A 21,334-nucleotide genomic window follows, 5' to 3' on the forward strand; every position below is an offset into this window, starting at 1 on the left:
CTATATTTTGGATACCACAGTCTTATTAATATATATGATTTACAAATATTTTCTCCCACTTGTAGGTTTTCACTTTATTCATAGTGTTCTTCAATGCAAGAAAGTTTTTTATAACTTTGATGAAGTCCAATTTATTTTTAATTTGGTTAGTTGTGCTTTTGGTGCCACATGTAATAGATTGTTTAAACCAAGGTTGCTGGGCGCGGTGGCTCAAGCCTGTAATCCCAGCACTTCGGGAGGCCGAGGCGGGTGGATCATGAGGTCAAGAGATCGAGACCATCCTGGTCAACATGGTGAAACCCCGTCTCTACTAAAAATACAAAAAATTAGCTGGGCATGGTGGTGCGTGCCTATAATCCCAGCTACCCAGGAGGCTGAGGCAGGAGAATTGCCTGAACCCTGGAGGCGGAGGTTGTGGTGAGCCAAGATGGTGCCATTGCACTCCAGCCTGAGTAACAAGAGCGAAACTTCGTCTCAAAAAAAAAAAAAAACCAAGGTCACAAAAATTTATACCTGTGTTTTCTTCTAAGCTCTTACATTTAGGTCTGTGATCCATTTTTAGTTGATTTCTGTATATGGTATGAAGTAAAGGTGCAGATTTATGCTTTTGCACATGGCTATCTAGTTTGTCCCAGCACCATTTGTGGAAAAGACTATTCTTTTTCCATTGAATTGTCTTGGCTTTACAGTGCAATATTAATTGACAGTAATTGTAAAAATTTATTTCTAGACTCTTCATTGTATTCCAATGTCCATACATCTATCCTTATGCAAATATAACACTGTCTTGATCACTGTGTAGTAAGTTTTCAAATCACAGGTGTGAGTCCTCCTACTTTGTTCTTCTTTATCAAGATTGTTTTGGCTATTCTGAGCTTCTTGCATTTCCATATAAATGCTGGTGGTCCTGAGGGGAGCTGGAGGGCGTTAGCACTCACCAGGGTAACTGTGAAGATGCTTTTATTGTTTCCATTTTATTTCATATCAATTCACAGGAGGAAAATGTTAAGCAGAATTTGGTTAACTAAATTGCTTAAACCAAGGTCGCAAAAATTTACATCTGTATTTTATTCTAAGCGTTGTGCAGTTTTAGCTCTTACATTTAGGTCTATAATCCATGTTGAGTTGATTTTTATAAATGGCATGAAGTAAAGGTCCAACTTCATGCTTTTGCACATGGCTATCTAGTTTGTCCAAGCACCACTTGTCGAAACACTATTCTTTCCTCATTAAACTAAAAAAAATTGTTTTTTTCTTTTTCTTTTTGCTTTCTTTTGTTTTTAATTGACATATAATAATCATACATGATGGAATACAGTGTGATGTTTTGATACATGTATATATTATATAATAATAAAATCAGGATAATTGGCATATTCATCATCTGAAACATTGATTGTTTTTTTGAAATGAGGACATTGAAAACTCGTAACTATTTTGAAAAGTACAACGCATCATGGTTAACTATATCACCTGTCCAGTATCACACCAGAACTTACTTCTTCAATCCAACTATAACAGTATCCATTGACCAACCTCTCCCTGTGCCCTATTCCTTCCTACCTTCCCCAGCCTATGGTAACCACTATTCTATCCTCTACTTCTTTATCCTCCAATTTTGTAACTTTTAAGTTCAGGGGTACAAGTACAGGTTTGTTACACAGGTAAACTTGTGTCATGGGGGTTTGTTGTACCAATCATTTTAAGACTTTTTCCCACAAAATTTTCTTAAGCTTTTGGCACCCACTGCAACATTTATCTACTGGTAACAAAAAAGAGTAAAGCATTCAAGGAAAATCCATAGGGAGGCAGGAAGACAGCTGGTTGTGTGCACCCTGATTGCTGGCTTTGTTGCCGATTTAACATGACTATGATTCAGGATTTTTATTGGATGTTTGAAATGCTGCTGAGAAAATTAAAGGTACTAAGTGTTTCTTAGCTTCTGTAAAGAACGTTCTGTAAAGAAATTAACCCCTAGAGCTCCACTTTCAGGACACACCTGGAAGCTGATAGTGCCTTATCACTCACAAAGGAAGCAATAACACCCATCTGTTTATAATTGGCAGAAAAAAAAGGAAAAAACCTAAATGCCCAACAATAAGAAATTGATTATGTAACTTGTAAAGCATTTATTTAACAGTCTATCGTAGTGGTACTAAAGATAATAATGCATGTGTGCTCTTCGCGTTAGATAAAAGCATTTGCTATATAATGTTAAATGGAAATTATGCATTATTTTACAAATAGAATCCAGAAGTGGATCTTGTTTAGTAAAAATCTGACATCTCTTTAGATGTATGGGCATAAAGAAAAGTCTGGGAAGATGTAGATTAAAGTGTAACAGTCAATATGTCTGGACAATAGCATGTTGAATAATTTTACATTTTTTTAATTGCATTTTAGGTTTTGGGGTACATGTGAAGAACATGCAAGATAGTTGCATAGGTACACACATGGCAGTGTGATTTGCTGCCTTCCTCCCCTTCACCTATATCTGGCATTTCTCCCCATGCTATCTCTCCCCAACTCCCCACCCCCTGCTGTCCCTCCCCTATTCCCCCCAACAGACCCCAGTGTGTAGTGCTCCCCTCCCTGTGTCCATGTGTTCTCATTGTTCAACACCCACCTATGAGTGAGAATATGCAGTATTTCATTTTCTGTTCTTGTTTCAGTTTGCTGAGAATGATGTTCTCCAGGTTCATCCATGTCCCTACAAAGGACATGAACTCATCATTTTTGATTGCTGCATAATATTCCATGGTGTATATGTGCCACATTTTCTCTTTCCAGTCTATCATCGATGGGTATTTGGGTTGATTCCAGGTCTTTGCTATTGTAAACAGTGTTGCAATGAGCATTCATGTGCATGTGTCCTTATAGTAGAACGATTTATAGTCCTTTGGATATATACCCAGTAATGGGATTGCAAGACAAGAAATAACTAAGATCAGAGCAGAACTGAAGAAGAGAGCTACACAAAAAACCCTTCAAAAAATCAATAAATCCAGGAGGTGGTTTTTCGAAAAGATCAACAAAATAGACAGACCAGTAGCCAGATTAATAAAAAAAAAAGAGAGAATAACCAAATAGATGCAATAAAAACAATAAAGGGGAAATCACCACAGATTCCACAGAAATTCAAACCATTATCAGAGAATGAAACAACTCTATGCACATAAACTAGTAAACCTGGAAGAAATGGATAAATTCCTGGACACTTGTGTCCTCCCAAGCCTAAACCAGGAGGAAGCTGAAACCATGAATAGACCAATAACAAGGTCTGAAGTTGAGGCAGCAATTAAGTGCCTACCACACAAAAAAAGCCCAGGTCCAGATGGGTTCACAGCTGAATTCTACCAGACACACAAAGAGGAACTGTTACCATTCCTCCTGAAACTATTCCAAATAATCCAAAAAGAGGGAATCCTTCCCAAATCATTTTATGAGACCAACATCATCCTGATACCAAAACCTGGCAGAGATTCAACAATTTTATATTTTTTCTATCTGCAGATCTATCTTTTCCAATTAGTTGTCAACAAACCTGTAAGGGTGGTTATGGGTAAATAGCCCAAACATGCAGCCCATGAGACCCAGGAACCAAGCCAACTTTGGAGAGCAGTGAGATCATCTGCACCATAGACCTGACTGAGTTAAGGCGAAACTACTCACTTGTCTAGCAGGTTCTCCCTGGGTATCCGAGCCTTGTGAAATATTAAAATCCCATTGTCCACACCATGCAGACCTGGAAAGAATAGAAAAGAGGAATCTATGCAGCATCAGAAGTATTTTCCCTACTACTTCCCACATCTGTCTCCACTACAATACAAAGTTCTTTATTTTACTTTCAGAATTGTTGGTGCTTTTTCCTTTTGGGTGGGCATGGGGATTTTGTTTCCTTGATGAGCTATGCATGTTTCTTCCACCAGCCTGGCCCCTTCCTCTCTAGAAAGAATGAGGAGAATGGAGAATGGGCTTTTCTGTGCACCCTGCGTGTTTTGGGGATATGGAGGATGCACACGTACCTCCCAAGCAGTGACTGTGATTAAGAAAAGGAGAGCTGCAAGCAACAGAAAGAATGGGAAGGTGAAGACAGAAGCAGGGAAGCAGGCTTGCTCTCCCCAGGAATGGGGAACAAGTGCCCAAATCCCTCCTCCCTCCCAGTGTTCTCTTATCTGCACACAGGGCAAACTGGTGACAGCAAATGCCTACAAGACAAGGGAAAATAGCCACAAGGACAGCAGGAAGTGGGGGGAGTGATGTGGGGCAGGGAAGGGAGAAGGGTGGTCCCGAAATCTGGCAGACACATTTCCTAAAGACACCTGCCAGAGTTTGGAGTTTTCTTTTTGTTTGTGAAAACTTCCAAAGATCAAATCTAGGGGAAAACAATCTGTCTTTAGTAAATGTCTTTATTTAGAACGTCACCCCTTGACAAGGACATACTTGCATTTAGTAGCTTACAAGGACACCAGAGACTTCTGCTGTTGCCAGTGTTTTCAACGTCTAGCACAACTTCACAGGGCTCCGCCTACTGCTCTGCTCTCAGCAACATTTGACATGCAAGGCACTTTTAAGGAGCCCAGCCCAGCCAGGGCCTTGGTCTCCCCTGAAAGATACATCTAAAACCCTCACAAACCCACCTGAAGGCATGCCTGCAGCTGTGGCAGTGAGCAGTAAACACTAAGGGCCAGGATGGGACTGTCCCTTCCACCAAAGAATGGGCCACTTCTTCCCTCTTCTCTTCCTGTTCTTCCTTTTCTTTTTTTTTTTTTCTTCTCTCTCAGACTCCCTTCCTTGGCTTGGCTTGACCCTGGCTATCAGTAGTCATCGGAGCATACAGGCACGTCCTGATCTCATCAAGCACTATGGGTAAGATTGTGTCCCCACAAAATGCATGTGTTGAAAACCTAACCCTTATACCTGTGTATGTGACCTTATTTAAAGATAGAGTCTTTACAGATGTGGTCAAATTAAAATGAGGTCATTGAGGTGGGCTCTAATCTAAATGACTTCTGTCTTTTGTAAGATGGGCCAATTTGGAGACAGAAATGCACAGAGGGAGAACACCAGGTTAACATGAAGACAAACATTTACAAGCCGAAGAGAGAGTCCTGGAACAAATCCTTCCCTCACCACTCTTAGAAAGAACCAGCCCTGCTGATACCTTCATCTAGGGCTTCCAGCCTCCGGAACTGTGAGACAATACACTTCTATTGTTTAAGCCCCTGAGTTAATGGTACGGCAGCCCTAGCAAACTAAGGCACTGAATTAGTCTCAGGACTCATCAAGGGCCTCATAAGCACATATGTTCAAGCTCCTAAAACAGGTGGCCAGGGGTGCAAAGAAGAGAGCTGCAGCCACCCATCTGAGAGCCCCCAAGTCTAAGGAAAGAGAAGATTGAACAGCGTTGTGGGCAAAACTGCCTCATTACTGGGAAATTTGAGAAGCTGTGGGGAAAATTAGACCAATGCACATTCATAAAAGGCAATCTGCAACATTCCTGAACAGTTCTATATAAAAGACTTCATGAGGCTTCAAAATCCAGACATCTTCCCTGGGGAAGTTTTCTCCACGCCCACTATTTCAGTGATGTAAGGTAGGTCAGAGTCCCCTTGAGTAGGGTGGGAAGCAGGTAGGAAGAGTAAGCACAGGAGAGGGGTCACCTGGGAACTCACCCTCCTTATATGTCATATCAGTAGCTGTCACTCCTGGGTACAAGCTTCCATTTTCATCCCGGACAGGAATGATGAAACAGTGGGGCCCTAAGGAAGACATAGAGATCATTATTAAGCTCTCCTTCCTATAGCTTTACTCATTTCCTGGAATGGTATAAAATTTCTGTGATCCTCAGACTCACTGGGTTCTACAACTGTGCACCACACAAGAGCATATAATGTCAGATAAATTTCTTCATGCATATTTAGGAGATAATGTTAGTACTGAATTATTTACAAGATAAAAGCAACTTTGTGAAATGGGTTTTCACTGGTAATAGTACTAGTGAAGATAATTATTCTAGTTGTCTATGTTAGTGACAAACCTTGAAATCTTCCATCTATGATGAGCTGGGCAAAGACAGCTGCATAATTTCCATACATGGCTTTTCCAATATACATTTTCTTGGCATCTTCACACTGCACCTCAATTACAAATTCCTTCACAGAAACAGCAGTGCAACAATGTTTCCTTTCCCTTGGATCATTTCAACTGCTGGCTCAAGGCAATGAATACCATGAAAACAGACCCACACCATCCAGGGTGCCATTTTCAGGGAGTTTCACAGTAAAAGAGAAGACGACGGGAAGGTCACCTGGCTCCAGGTCTTGAAACCAATGCAGCCGACTGTGCTATCACCTCAATTCACTTATTTCACCTCCACCACAACTTTGGAAATGGCTGGAGATTAAAGTGATTTTTCAAGGAACAATCCAACCAGAAAATAAGTTGCCAATTTTCAATCTTTAAAAGGTGTTTGTTCTCTCCCTCCCAGTCTCTCTTCTTTATAATACCGGGCTGACATGTGTGCTATTTGGCTGAGCCTGCCTGGCTTTAATGTACAAAGTCTTCCTTCAATTATCTCTCTAGACTTCTTCATAGCAAAGTTTTGACCTTTAAATCATCTAACACCAAAACCTCAGAAAGCCCTGGTGGTCTAGGCTCAGCTCTCCACACCCCTCACCCGACCTGCAAGATTTCTGAGAAAGGATGGAACATCCAATGATCTGGGCCCTTAGATGGCTTGTCCCAGGGTCCACATCTGTGAGTTGCATTTTGTCTGCTGGTGTTCACTTCTTCTGGGCAAATCACTTGGCTCCTCACTCTTTCCCAGGCTCTGAACCTTCCTGCCTCCATGACACGGGTCTTTGTTCAAATGAAAACCAAGTAATCAAAGGCCAAAACCGTATGGTTGGATACAGCAAGATTGATAGACAGCCATGACTTAGTCCCACCACTGCTTAGAGTATCTGCCCAAACAATTTTTATTTTTATAATAAGAAATCCCTCATTTACTCCTTTGAAAATGCCTCTCTATTTTCCTGACAAAGTATATCATAATTAAAGTTTCCCAAAAGAGGTTCACATGTTCAACCTCCTAAAACAGAAGAACTTGTAAATGAATCTCTTTCTTAGGAGGGAAAAATTTTAGAATGTACCATGCAGTTTGTCTCTGAATATGTCCAAGAATTCCAGCTCAAAACAGTCTGAAACTAACACTGGTCATAAAGAAGCAGGAAGACTAGCACTTTGGGAGGCCGAGGTGGGTGGATCATGAGGTCAAGAGATTGAGACCATCCTGATCAACATGGTGAAACCTCGTCTCTACTAAAAATACAAAAATTAGCTGGGCATGGTGGTACATGCCTGTAATCCCAGCTACTCAGGAGGCTGAGGCAGGAGAATTGCCTGAACCCAGGAGGCGGAGGTTGCAGAGATCACACCATTGCACTCCAGCCTGGGTAACAAGAGTGAAATTCCATCTCAAAAAAAAAAAAATGCAGGAAGAAAATGCAAGGGTTTTGTTTTCAGGCTCGGCTCAAAACTCTGTCTTCTCTTTGCTATGCTCTGGAAGCCAAAACAAAGGTCACAGTGGAAATGTTCCCCCTCACTTCTTGGCTCTTCCCAATCTCCCTTGCCACCTGGGTTACCTTTAAGCCTCTTGCCAAAAAGGAACTGGCCCTGCTGCCAGCTCTGAATACAGGGCACCTGGGGCAATTTGGGAGCCCAGAGGAAATGGTAGAGAGTGGAACTGCACATTTAATTGGAGTTGACAATATTGAAGATGTGACTGAACTAAATCAACAAGTTATTGATCATGCAAAGATTATCTCAGATTTCAGACTATAAAGCATATAGACAACACTTTCCTGCTGGCCAAGAAATACAGTCTTGAAGCCTAAGAAAACATTCTCTGAAATATGTTTGCACAGGGAAACTTTTAACAGTGCAAGGGCCTTTCAGAAACATAAATGGACATGCTGAATCTTTTTAAGAGAAGTTTCTGGAGTCCATCCTTGTCTTATCAGGGCAGCCAGGGCTTCTCAAGGAGAGGCATTACTTGAGGCTGAGTGCAGTGAAAATTAACAGTAACAAAAATACAACCCATGTGGGTGGGGGCATGCTTACACCCAGGGTAAGAAAGGAAAGTGGCAGAGGAAACACTGGCCTGGCAGAAAAGATGTGGTGGGATGGGGAAGGGAGCAAGAGGCCACTCATGCCTATAAACAACTGCTACACCCTGGGAAAGGAGATTTGTCATTTCTGGCAAAGCTTGCTTTGGAAAGTTTGCATCAGCCAAAACCCTGGTGTTAAAGCTGCATCTAAACAATGCACACCATGTGTGTCAGTTTCTGTAGTAATTATTTGTTGAAGCCCAGCAAAATGGTCAGTGTTGTAGGCACTGAAAATGATGCCTTTGGCCAGAGAGTTCATAACCTCATTTACTTAGGCTATTAGAATAAAGCATAAAAATAAAACTGTCTCTTATGTCCATATTACTCCCAATCTACCTCCCAAAAATAAATGTAAAACAACCAACCCACAGGAATGAAAAACCAAAATGTGTAAGAGGTTTAAATGATCCTTGGGGGAGAGAACACTTATTTAATACACTCCAGCATTTTGAAAGGGAAATGAAGGGGAAACACAGAACCCAATGAAGGGAGAAATCCATTCCCTGCTACGTCAGTTCTCGGTGGCATGAGTTTATGATGGGATTGTTCTCCCCACGGGAGACAGTGTTCACCAGAGGCCCCTCATCATTATGATCGTGACTTTACAGGTCCCCTGTCAGACAGTGGCAGCTGCTGAGGCAAACCAGGTAGCTAAGTCATTTATGCTGTTTGGGGAAAATGGGACCAACACAGGAATTATTTTTGTGAAAAAGGAATAATTGTAAAAAGAAACAAATAAATAAGAGCAGTGGGTGTTTTCCCCCATCAATGACAGCAAGGTGACCTCAATACCATGGCTTACGGAGAGGGAAAAAAATTGGTCAGCCAAAAGCCAAAGGATGTTAGGTCAGCATGCCACCACTGGCAGAAAAGCCAGGCTGCTGAGGGCAGTCCCACCCGAACCTAACTTACTCATTAACTGCATAGCCAGAGTCGGCTGCCTAACCTCTGTGAGCCTCCGTTTCCCCATCTGTAAAGCAGGTACAATAATACCTTTTTATAAGATTACAGAACATTGGAAATGATGTTACAAATGGACTGCTTAGCCTGGTGCCTGGCATATCCATGCTCAGTTAATAGGATCAGTTTAATGTTGCGTTTCTGGGACTGCTGCTGCAAGAAAACAGAATACTACACAGAGGGAGTTTCATACACAGCATGGTGCTTCGTGAGTGGTCAGTGTAGGGCAGTGCTTATTCTTGTTCTTACTATGATCTTGGACATCACAGCTTTTGGAGAGAACTAACATCAGAGCAGGAGGAAAAGAACGGCATCCTCCAGTATACCCTGCCCCTGAATCTGTCATTCCAGACACTGGCCACCTCCAACCAGCATTCGTGGGTCAGGAAACTCTGCTAACAAAAATCCACACACTCCAGGACAAACTGCAAAAACAAAGAATAGATGGAGCAGAGCAGCTGCATAGCCAGGCAGCACCTGCAGCCATGCTCAGGCACGTGCTTGCACACACAGACTGACACAGCCTCATTTCTAGAAAGAAACTCAACATGTATTTATCCCTTTGCAATTCTTAGGAACACCCAATATTAAGCAAGAAACTATAAAGAAGAGTAAGATAAGTACACAGGTGCTTTCTTTTTCTGTGGTTGGTGGTAGGGCGGGAGGTGGCTGTAGGAGTTAAAGAGATGGGCATGAGGGTTACAGAGCAGCGTCCCCACGGTACGTTGTGATCCACTATGGACAGAGATTGCAACGTAGAGAGACTTAGGTAACATCTTTTTAATTATCAAGAAGGGAAGGGAAAGGAAGAAAAACAAAGAAAAGAAAAAGAAAGGGAAAGGAAGAGAAAGAAAAGAATGAAAAGGAAAAACCTTAGCACTGACCACACATAGTAAAGTTAGAACAGTCAGATTCTTTGGTGCCACTCTTGTTTCTGTTGCCATGCAAAATGTCAGTGCAGGTAAAGGTAAGAAACAGCACATAATCCCAGTACAGACGACTCAGCTCCTGCTAAGGCAGCCCCAGCACAGTCAGTGCCCTCCTGACACATGGCACAGTGGAGAGAACTAACAAAGGCTTCTCCTCCAGTCCTTTCCTGCTACTGTTAGGAAAGGCTGACCAAATGGCTTTAGTGTTCTCTCAGAGTTATGACAGGGGATTACATTCACAAGTGAACATAAAGTGTCAGAGCAGTGCCCAGTGCCTCAAACATACCATATAAATGTTGGCTGGTGTTGGGTTCATGATGGCTGAGCACATATCACCTCTATTAAAACACATAGACATTTACTCTGAATCTCAGCTCCCTTGGCCAGAAAGCACACACAGAGAGTGTGAAGCTAGACACAGAAAGAAGCAGATCTGGTTCTGTTCAGGTTTTCTGCTGCCCTGGACGGCAGGAGAAGGACAGATTCCTCACCTGGGCAGAGAGGTCAAAGGTAGCTTCGGTCTGGATCCCTCTCACGTTGCTCCCATGGCCCCTCTCGGTCATTGCAAACATTCCAGTGTATTTCTGCTCCTGTAGTTTACCAGATGTTAGAAGGGAATTAGCTGGTCTGACAGTTGCTCCAAATGCAGACCTCCCAGATCATTAAGTAAGATGGTGAGAGAGAGAGAGGTGGGTTGGAGAAAATTATTAAAACACAGTCTGATGATAGCGAATGTGAGTTTAACAACATGACAAGCTCAATGCAATATAAAAAAGACAGTCTCGGAATTTTTATTCTTAACAAGATTTTCGATGACACAAATTCTGTTTTATTTTGTTTTTCTTCGAATGCATACATATGCATATCTATCTACTACATATTTTTAAGGCTTTCCATAGAAGACCAATATTGAGGAAAACATCATACCTGGAGTGGCTGAAACCACTTAGTAACATGTTCAGGGCTGCTGAGATTCCTGATAGCACCACGAAATAGCCAATAAATTATTCCACACTGGAAATAAGGACAATGCAAACCATCATTAGCAACAGTCAACCATCTAAAGAAAATCAAGGGGGGGGACTCAAGATGGCGCTGTGAGAACAACCCAGGATTGGAGCTCGCGTTGAGTCTGCAGAGAGGTGAGTCTGAGCTGCATTTCCAGACTGATCTTTGTTGCCCATGGAACGGGGAAATTCCCAAGTGAAGAGGAGACGCGGGACGCCAGGCAGAACCTCCGCCTGGTGAAGCCGGCAGCCGGGGTGGCGGCGGCCGGCCCTGCTTAGCGCTCCCCACAGGGCGCGCTTGTCCGGGTGCCCTGTTGAACCGGCAACTGGAGACATGAGAGGGCTGGACTTGAGACTGAGCTAGACTTGGACAGTAGGCCAGCCCGGGGATTGCAGGGACAGAGCGTTAGGGGTGGCCTAGTGGGACGAACAAAACCGTGATTTCAAACAAGCCCCGTACAGACGGCCCGAGATGCTCTGTGGGGGAGGGGCGTCCACCATTACCGAGGCAACCCGCCCTAACTGAGATACACGTCCATTGCTGACGCAGCCTGCCGTTGCCGAGGCAACCCGCTACAACAGAGAGACTCCGCCGCAGGGTGTGGCAAAGAACACAGCAGAACAGCGGAGCCAGGGCGAGCCTCACGACAGCAGGGCGGAGCCTCAGCAGGCAAACAGTGGCTCGTCTGCATCCTAGCTGGGCAGGACCTCAACGGACATCCAAAAATAAAGCCCAAACCCCTCAACACAGAGCATTTGAGAAAAAAAAGGGTTTTTTCAATGAGCTCTGTTGCAGCAGAATCAAACATAGCAGCCTAACAGGCCTGAATGAACAACAGAGCTCACAGCTCAGCAATTAAGCCCCTATAAAGTACAAACTGTCTCCTCAAGCAGCTCCCTGACCCCTCTATATCCAAAAGACTGACATTAGGCAGGCATCATCCTGGGACAAAGATAGCAGAAAAAGAAACTGGTAGCATCCCTCGCTGTGCCACAGCTGCTAGAGGTGCACCCCAGACAAGCAGGGCCTGGAGTGGACCTCAGCAGTCGTACAGCAAAGGGGCTAGACTGGTAGAAGGAAAACCAAGCAACAGAAATACTTCATCATCAACATTCTGGGTGTCCACTCAGAGACCCAATCGAAAAGTCAGAAACTACGCAGACGACCAGCGGACAAATCCACAAATATGGGAAGAAACCAGCGCAAAAAGGAGGAAAACACCCGAAACCAGAACACCTCGCCTCCTAGAAAGAATCAAAACTCCTCCCCAACAAAGGAACAAAGCTGGACAGAGAATGACTGTGACGAAATGATGGAATTAGACTTCAGAAGATAAATAATGAGAAACTTTTGTGAGCTAAAAGATCATGTATTAAATCAATGCAAAGAAACTAAGAACCTTGAAAAAAGATTTGAAAAAAGATTCGAGGAAATGATAACAAGAATGGATAACTTAGAGAGGAATATGAATGAATTAAAGGAGCTGGAAAACACAATACGAGAACTTCGCGAAGCATGCACAAGTTTCAATAGCCGAATCGACCAAGCAGAAGAAAGAATATCTGAAGTCGAAGACCAACTCAATGAAATAAAACGAGAAACCAAGATTAGAGAAAAAAGCGCAAAAAGGAATGAACAAAGTCTCCAAGAAATGTGGGACTATGTGAAAAGACCTAACCTACGTTTGATAGGTGTACCAGAAGGGGACGAAGAGAATGAATCCCAGCTGGAAAATACTCTTCAGGACATCATCCAGGAAAACTTCCCCCACCTAGCAAGACAGGCCAACACTCAATTGCAGGAAATACAGAGAACACCACAAAGATATTCCACAAGAAGAGCAACCCCAAGGCACATAATCGTCAGATTCAACAGGGTTGAAATAAAGGAGAGAATACTAAGGGCAGCCAGAGAGAAAGGTCGGGTCACCCACAAAGGGAAGCCCATCAGACTCACAGCAGATCTCTCAGCAGAAACACTACAAGCCAGAAGAGAGTGGGGGCCAATATTCAACATTCTTAAAGAAAAGAACTTTCAACCCAGAATTTCATATCCACCCAAACTGAGCTTCAGAAATGAAGGAAAAATAAAATCCTTTGCAAACAAGCAAGTACTCAGAGATTTTGTCACCACCAGGCCTGCTTTACAAGAGCTCCTAAAAGAGGCACTACACATAGAAAGGATCAACTAGTAGCAGCCATTCCAAAATCACACTGAATGCTAAAGAGCTTCAACATAATGAAGAATCTACAACAACTAACAGGCAAAACAGCCACTTAGCATCAAAATGGCAGTATCAAATTCACACATAACAATATTAACCCTAAATGTAAATGGACTAAACGCACCAATCAAAAGACACAGACTGGCAAATTGGATAAAAAGCCAAAACCCATCAGTGTGCTGTATCCAGGAAACCCATCTCACATGCAAGGATACACAAAGGCTCAAAATAAAGGGATGGAGGAAGATTTACCAAGCTAATGGAAAGCAAAAAAAAGCAGGAGTTGCAATTCTCATCTCTGATAAAATAGACTGTAAAGCAACAAAGATCAAAAGAGACAAAGAAGGCCATTACATAATGGTAAAAGGATCGATACAACAAGAAGAGCTAACGATCCTAAACATATATGGACCCAATGCAGGAGCACCCAGATACATAAGGCAAGTTCTAAATGACTTACAAAAGGACTTAGACTCCCACACAATAATAGTGGGAGACTTTAACACTCCACTGTCAATACTAGACAGATCAACCAGACAGAAAATCAACAAGGATATCCAGGGCTTGAACTCAGACCTGGAGCAAGCAAACCTGATAGACATTTACAGAACTCTCCACCCCAATTCCACAGAATACACATTCTTCTCAGCACCACATCACACCTACTCGAAAATTGACCACATAATTGGAAGTAAAGCACTGCTCAACAAATGCAAAACAACTGAAATCATAACAAACAGCCTCTCAGACCATAGTGCAATCAAGTTAGAACACAGAATTCAGAAACCAACCCAGAACCGCACAGCTTCATGGAAACTGAACAACTGGCTCTTGAATGTTGACTGGGTAAACAATGAAATGAAGGCAGAAATAAAGAAGTTCTTCGAAACCAATGAGAACGAAGACACAACATGCCAGAACCTCTGGGACACATTTAAAGCAGTCTCTAGAGGAAAGTATATAGCAATAAGTGCCCATATGAGGAGAATGGAGAGATCCAAAATTGACACCCTATCGTCAAAATTGAAAGAGCTAGAGGAGCAAGATCAAAAAAACTCAAAACCCAGAAGAAGACAAGAAATAACTAAGATCAGAGCTGAGCTGAAGGAGATTGAGACACGAAAAACCCTTCAAAAAATCAATAAATCCAAGAGCTGGTTTTTTGAAAAGATCAACAAAATAGACAGACCACTAGCCAGATTGATTAAAAAGAAAAGAGAGAACAACCAAATAGATGCAATAAAAAATGATAAAGGGGAAATCACCACAGATTCCACAGAAATTCAGACCATCATCAGAGAATATTACAAACAACTCTATGCGCATAAACTAGCAAACCTGGAAGAAGTGGATAAATTCCTGGACTCCTGTGTCCTCCCAAGCCTAAACCAGGAGGAAGCTGAAACTATGAATAGACCAATAACAAGGTCTGAAGTTGAGGCAGCAATTAAGAGCCTACCACACAAAAAAAGCCCATGTCCAGACGGGTTCACAGCCGAATTCTACCAGACACACAAGGAGGAGCTGGTACCATTCCTTCTAAAACTATTTCAAACAATCCAAAAAGAGGGAATCTTTTCCCAAATCATTTTATGAGACCAACATCATTCTGATACCAAAACCCGGTAGAGACCCAACGAGAAAAGAAAACTTCAGGCCAATATCCATGATGAACATAGATGCAAAAATCTTCAATAAAATATTGGCAAGCCGATTGCAAAAGCAAATCAAAAAACTTATTCATCATGATCAAGTAGGATTTATCCCAGGGATGCAAGGCTGGTTCAACATACGCCAGTCTATCAACGTATTTCACCACATAAACAGAACCAAAAACAAAAACCACATGATTATCTCAATTGACGCAGAGAAGGCATTTGACAAAATTCAACAGCCCTTTATGCTAAAAACCCTCAATAAACTCGGTATCGATGGAACGTATCTCAAAGTAATAAAAGCTATTTATGACAAACCAACAGCCAATATCATACTGAATGGGCCAAAACTGGAAGCATTCCCTTTGAAATCTGGCACTAGACAAGGATGCCCTCTTTCACCACTCCTATTCAATATAGTTCTGGAAGGTCTAGCCAGAGCAATCAGGCAAGAAAAAGAAATAAAGGGTATTCAAATAGGAAAGGTGGAAGCCAAATTGTCTCTATTTGCAGACGACATGATAGTATACCTAGAAGACCCCATTGCCTCAGCCCAAAAACTCCTGAAACTGATAAGCAACTTCAGCAAAGTCTCATAAAATCAATGTGCAAAAATCACAAGCATTCGTCTACACCAATAACAGACTTAAAGAAAGCCAAATCAAAAACGAACTGCCATTCACAATTGCTACAAAAAGAATAAAATACCTTGGAATACAACTCACAAGGAATGTAAGAGACCTCTTCAAGGAGAACTACAAACCACTGCTCAATGAAATCAGAGAGGACACAAACAGATGGAGAAACATTCCATGTTCATGGTTAGGAAGAATTAATATCATGAAAATGGCTATACTGCCCAAAGTAATTTACAGAATCAACGCTATCCCCATCAAGCTACCATCGACTTTCTTCACAGAACTGGAAAAAACCACCATGAACTTCATATGGAACCAAAAGAGAGCCCGCATAGCCAAGTCAATTCTAAGCAAAAAGAACACAGCGGGGGGCATCACACTACCGGATTTCAAATTTTACTACAAGTCTACAGTAATCAAAACAGCATGGTACTGGTACCAAAACAGAGATATAGACCAATGGAACAAAACAGAGGCACCAGAGGCAACACAACATACATACATCTATACAATCTTTGATAAACCTGACAAAAACAAGCAATGGGGCAAGGATTCCATGTTTAACAAATGGTGTTGGGAAAACTGGCTAGCCATGTGCAGAAAGCAGAAACTGGACCCCTTCCTGACACCTTACACTAAAATTAACTCCAGATGGATTAAAGACTTAAACATAAGACCTGGCACCATAAAAACCCTAGAAGGAAATCTAGGCAAAACTATCCAGGACATAGGAGTAGGCAAGGACTTCATGAACAAAACACCAAAAGCATTGGCAACAAAAGCCAAAATAGACAAATGTGACCTAATCAAACTCCACAGCTTCTGCACGGCAAAAGAAACAGTCACTAGAGTGGATCGGCAACCAACAGAATGGGAAAAAATTTTTGCAGTCTACCCATCTGACAAAGGGCTGATATCCAGAATTTACAAAGAACTCAAACAGATTTACAGGAAAAAAACAAACAAGCCCATTCAAAAGTGGGCAAAGGATATGAACAGACACTTTACGAAAGAAGACATATATGAGGCCAACAATCATATGAAAAAATGCTCATCGTCACTGGTCATCAGAGAGATGCAAATCAAAACCACATTGAGATACCATCTCACGCCAGTTAGAATGGCGATCATTAAAAAATCTGGAGACAACAGATGCTGGAGAGGATGTGGAGAAAAAGGAACACTTCTACACTATTGGTGGGAGTGTAAATTAGTTCAACCATTGTGGAAGATAGTGTGGCGATCCCTCAAGGCCTTAGAAATTGAAATTCCATTTGACCCAGCAATCCCATTACTGGGTATATATCCAAAAGACTATAAATCGTTCTACTATAAGGACACATGTACACGAATGTTCATTGCAGCACTGTTTACAATAGCAAAGACCTGGAATCAGCCCAAATGCCCATTGATAATAGACTGGATTGGAAAAATGTGGCACATATACACCATGGAATATTATGCAGCAATCAGAAATGATGAGTTTGTGTCGTTTGTAGGGACATGGATGAATCTGGAGAACATCATCCTCGCAAACTGACACAAGAACAGAAAATGAAACACCGCATGTTCTCACTCATAGGTGGGTGATGAAAAATGAGAACACATGGACACAGAAAGGGGAGTACTAAACAGTGGGGTCTATTGGGGGGAAAAGGGAAGGGCCAGTGGGAGGGGGAGGTGGGGAGGGATAGTCTGGGGAGAAATGCCAAATGTGGGTGAAGGGGAGAAGAAAAGCAAAGCACACTGTCATGTGTGTACCTACGCAACTGTCTTGCATGCTCTGCTCATGTACCCCAAAACCTAAAATCCAATAAAAAATTAAAAAAAATAAATAAATCAAATCAAATCCATGGCCAAACTCCTCAGGAGCAGCTATTCACTCCCTGTGCTTTACGTAAGCCCTGCAAGTGGCATGCTTCTTTGCCCTTCCTCTTCACTGCCTGAGTTCCAGTTTCTCTCTGCAGATGTGGCTCATGAGTCACTCTCCGGGAGAGGCCCTTCCAAATCCACAGAAAGTCAGCCCTCCATCCTCAAGCCTCCCAGATCCCCCCATCAAATGAATGCTCTGAAACACAGAATGATTCTGCTTTGTCTGCTCAGGACCTAGCTTGGAATCTGAGAGAGAAGACATGTACAAGTACATGTGCAATGACCCTTGACGCTGACCCGTCCGCAGAGGTGAGTCCTGCTATGAGAAACAGTGTTTCCTTTCAGGAAGGCAGAATGGAAGAGGTGATGCTGAAAAACGAGCAGGCATGCAGCTTGGGAGGAGCGCCCTGGGTTCTAATACCAGGTCAGCTACCCACTGACTGGAGGATCTTGGACAAAGACACAGTAGCCTCGGCTTCCTCATCTGATAAATGGTGAGAGTACTTGCTTACTGAGCTACACACATGCAAGCTTGTTGACTCTCACAACAACCCTGGAGATAAATCATCATCATCACAATTTAATTCTGGAAACTGGGATTCATGGAGGGAAAGTGTCTTACCCAAGTCCACACCCTCAGAAAGTGGGAAGGACTGAGGCTGAAACCCAAGCTGCCTAATGCCTAATAGTGCTTCCTATAGTGGCCACGAGGATTCAGTGAGTCAACCACCAAGCCCTTTGCTTGGTATTTTGTGGATTTTTAGTTTGTTTCTTTTTTAAAAGACAGGGTCTCACTTTTTCACCCAGGCTGGAAGGCAGTGGCATGAACATAGTCCACATAGCTTTGTTAAACTCCCAGGCTCAAGTGATCCTCCTCCCTCAGCCTCCTGAGTAGCTGGGACTAGGGACTACAGGCACACACTACCGCACCTGGTTATCTTTTTTCTATTTTTAGTAGAGATGAAGTCTTGCTATGTTGCTCAGTCTGGTCTCAAACTACTGAGCTCAAAAAATCCTCCCACCTCGGCCTCCTGAGGGCTGGGATTACAGGCATGAGCCACCATGCCCAGCCTGCCTGGTCTTTTGTGAACCCTGGAAAAGTGTCCCTGACAAACAGGAGGAGGAAGAGAAAGAAGACGAGAATGAGAAGGAGAAGGAGAAGAAATAGGAAGAGGCAGAGTGGCTTGAGCAGGGCCATTTGGAAGGAGCAGGGTGACTGACTGCAAAGACAGAAGAACTTGAACGTAGGGACATTTGCTGTGTCTGCAGGTCAGAGTTTCTTTCCTGTCCTAGCTATACAACCCTAATCTTCACCTGGGGAGCCCTCCTTCCCTACAGTCTGTCCAAGTGGTTTGTGGGTGATGGTGACAGCACCCCCAGCTTTAGGATGAGTTGGGAGCCCAGGACTGGCCCAACGATGGCTCTCAGGATGGATTCATGATCTGAGTGGGTCCATTCGGGGTGCAAGCCAGACACAAGGCTGAGCTATTGTGAAAGAAAAGGCCTCTTTTGTGATGCTGTGGAATCTGGAGGATGGAAGCCTGGAGCCATATAGCCATGAGCTGGTGAATGAAGCCAAAGTTTGAGGACCCGGTTGGGGGAAGGAGGCAGAGTAGAGATGGGAGGGACCAGGTCCTGCACACCCAGACCCGAAGCCTGCTACACCCTAAACTCTTGAATTACAGTGGCCAATAAGTGCCTTTTTTTGCTTAGGCAAAAAAGTTTAGAGTGGATTTTTTTTTGTCCTGGGGCCACTGCATCTAGATGAGCTCTCTGTTCATGCCCCACATGTATGAATGACCTGGTATTAACTTTGTGGAATGGTACTTGATCAATTCTAGCAGCTCAGACCAGCTAACATGCTCTGGCATCAGGACAGATGCATTTCACTAGTCACATCTGATATGTGAAGTGCTTTTCATTTGGAGAATCATAAATTATCCTGGGAAGATGATTCACACCCTGATGTCTCAGATCACTTCTCTACAGAATCATTGTGGGCACCGCAAATTGCATTACTAATTCCAACAGGGAAATGGAAGCGACCCAAATGGTACGTGTTTTTCTCTAAACTGTTACCTTGGGAGTTAAATTTTAAAAGCTATTTTTCTGAAACTAAAACAAGTTAGGTTTTCTACCTCTAAATCTCTTTGGCTGGTGCCTAATACATTCTCGACAATATATGCCTTTTCTAGGTTTTAAATCCTTTCCTCTTCTTAAGGAAGATAAGAAAAAAAAAACCTAGAGTGTTTTATCCATATTTTGAAAGCCCTATGCATGAAGTGTCTTGGCACACTAGGCTGTGGAAGTGAACCTGTAAGCTTGCAGGAAACTACAGCAGTTGACAGAGGAAGCATCTGCATGACCTCAATCCACACAGTCAGGTAAAGTATGGGGTTCGTTTCCCACAAAATCCATATCCTCTGAATGGCAGGTAATGCAACCAAGCCAAGCCAAATGCAGGTGGAGATCCTGGGGATTGGAAGTGGAGGGCTTCCTAGCCTGACACACTTTCAGCAGGTGCCTCCTGGGAGAAGCACGAGCTCCAGCCCACAGGCCAGAAAGGAGACAGACAGGGAAGTGGGGAAGTAGAGGGATTCGGGGTACATTCTGGAGGCAGAGCTGGTGGAATGGATTTGGGGGGAGAAGGAAAGAGATGACTCTGGAGGACACCTGGGTCTGTAACCCGAGTTTTCAGGAGGATGAGGACCTATTGATTGCAGTGGAACTGCTTGGAGGAGGGGCTGGGAGGGGCAAGAAGGAGGGGATGGACTCCTTAAAACAGAAATACTGAGGCTGATGCAAGGTAGGCATCAACCCATCACATGAAAGTGTCACAAGTGTCCTCTTGGGGGTTTGAGAAAGCCCCTCTCTCCTTTCTCACTTGTCAAGGGAAGAAAAAGGACAGCTATGACATGAAGCATATGCTGTAATGGTCACAACATGCCCATTGAGGGCTGGCAGCAGCCTCCAGAGGCTGCAGTGCAAGCTAGCTGAGGGCTGGGAGGTGCAGCCAGGATAGCTCACAGGGGCTAAAGGATGGAACTATGGCAGGGCTTCTTAGCTTCTGAATAAAGAGTAAAAGGAGACGTCCTGAAATGGAAGGGAAATCTGGTGGATTAGAGCTGGGAAGGCAGGCTAGTTGTACCTCAACACACTAACGGAGCTACTACCTGGAAGACTGTGGGGCTGGGTCCCCAGCCACGTCCAAGGAGGTTACAGTCCCCACCACTTATGAAGCCTCTGCTACCAACCAGTCTTGGCATGGGGATCCTTGTAGGCATTACTGACCTAAATCTACACACAGCCTATGAATGGGCATTAGCAATGCCATCTTTACAGAGTGTTCCCCTACCATGATGGATCAGTGAGGTCTATCCCATGGGCAGGAAGCCAGCTGGCTTCCTGGCTGCAATAGGCCAGGCCATTCCTATACAACAGCCCAACAAGGGTCTGCTAGAGACTTCAAGTGTATTCAGGTTCTAATTCCAAGAGCAAATTTCCACAAATAGAAAACTGGAAGTGTTTTTTCAGACAGTGGGATCCCAGAAAATGGACTGAATTTTTTTCCCCCACAAAATTCATATGTTGAGGACCTAACCCTAATGTGATGGTATTTGGAGATGGAAACTTTGGGCAATGGTTAAGTTTAGATGAGCCCATGAGGGTAGGACTCCCATAATGGGATTAGTGTCCTTAAAGAAGAGGAAGAAAGACCAGCACCTCTCTCCACCAGTGAGGACTCAATGAGAAGGTGGCTGTCTGCAAGCCAGGAAAAGAGCCCTTACCAGAACCTGACCATGCTGGCACCTCGATCTTAGACTTTACGGCCTCCGGAAAGGTGGCAAAATAAATTTCTGCTGTTTGAGCCATCCAG

General features: G+C 43.3%; 1 protein-coding gene across 1 annotated transcript in view; it reads right to left on the reverse strand.

The window, feature by feature from the left end:
- ACOXL (acyl-CoA oxidase like) overlaps positions 1 to 21,334 on the reverse strand; it is a 389,909-nt gene that overhangs the window by 347,049 nt on the left and 21,526 nt on the right. The window contains 5 exon segments of the mRNA XM_078348358.1: positions 3,673 to 3,745; positions 5,676 to 5,762; positions 6,041 to 6,155; positions 10,552 to 10,650; positions 10,988 to 11,074. Of these exon segments, the coding sequence (XP_078204484.1) occupies positions 3,673 to 3,745; positions 5,676 to 5,762; positions 6,041 to 6,155; positions 10,552 to 10,650; positions 10,988 to 11,074 (461 nt within the window).

The sequence above is a fragment of the Callithrix jacchus genome, chromosome 14, assembly GCF_049354715.1.
Source record: "Callithrix jacchus isolate 240 chromosome 14, calJac240_pri, whole genome shotgun sequence".
Classification (NCBI taxonomy): domain Eukaryota; kingdom Metazoa; phylum Chordata; class Mammalia; order Primates; family Cebidae; genus Callithrix; species Callithrix jacchus.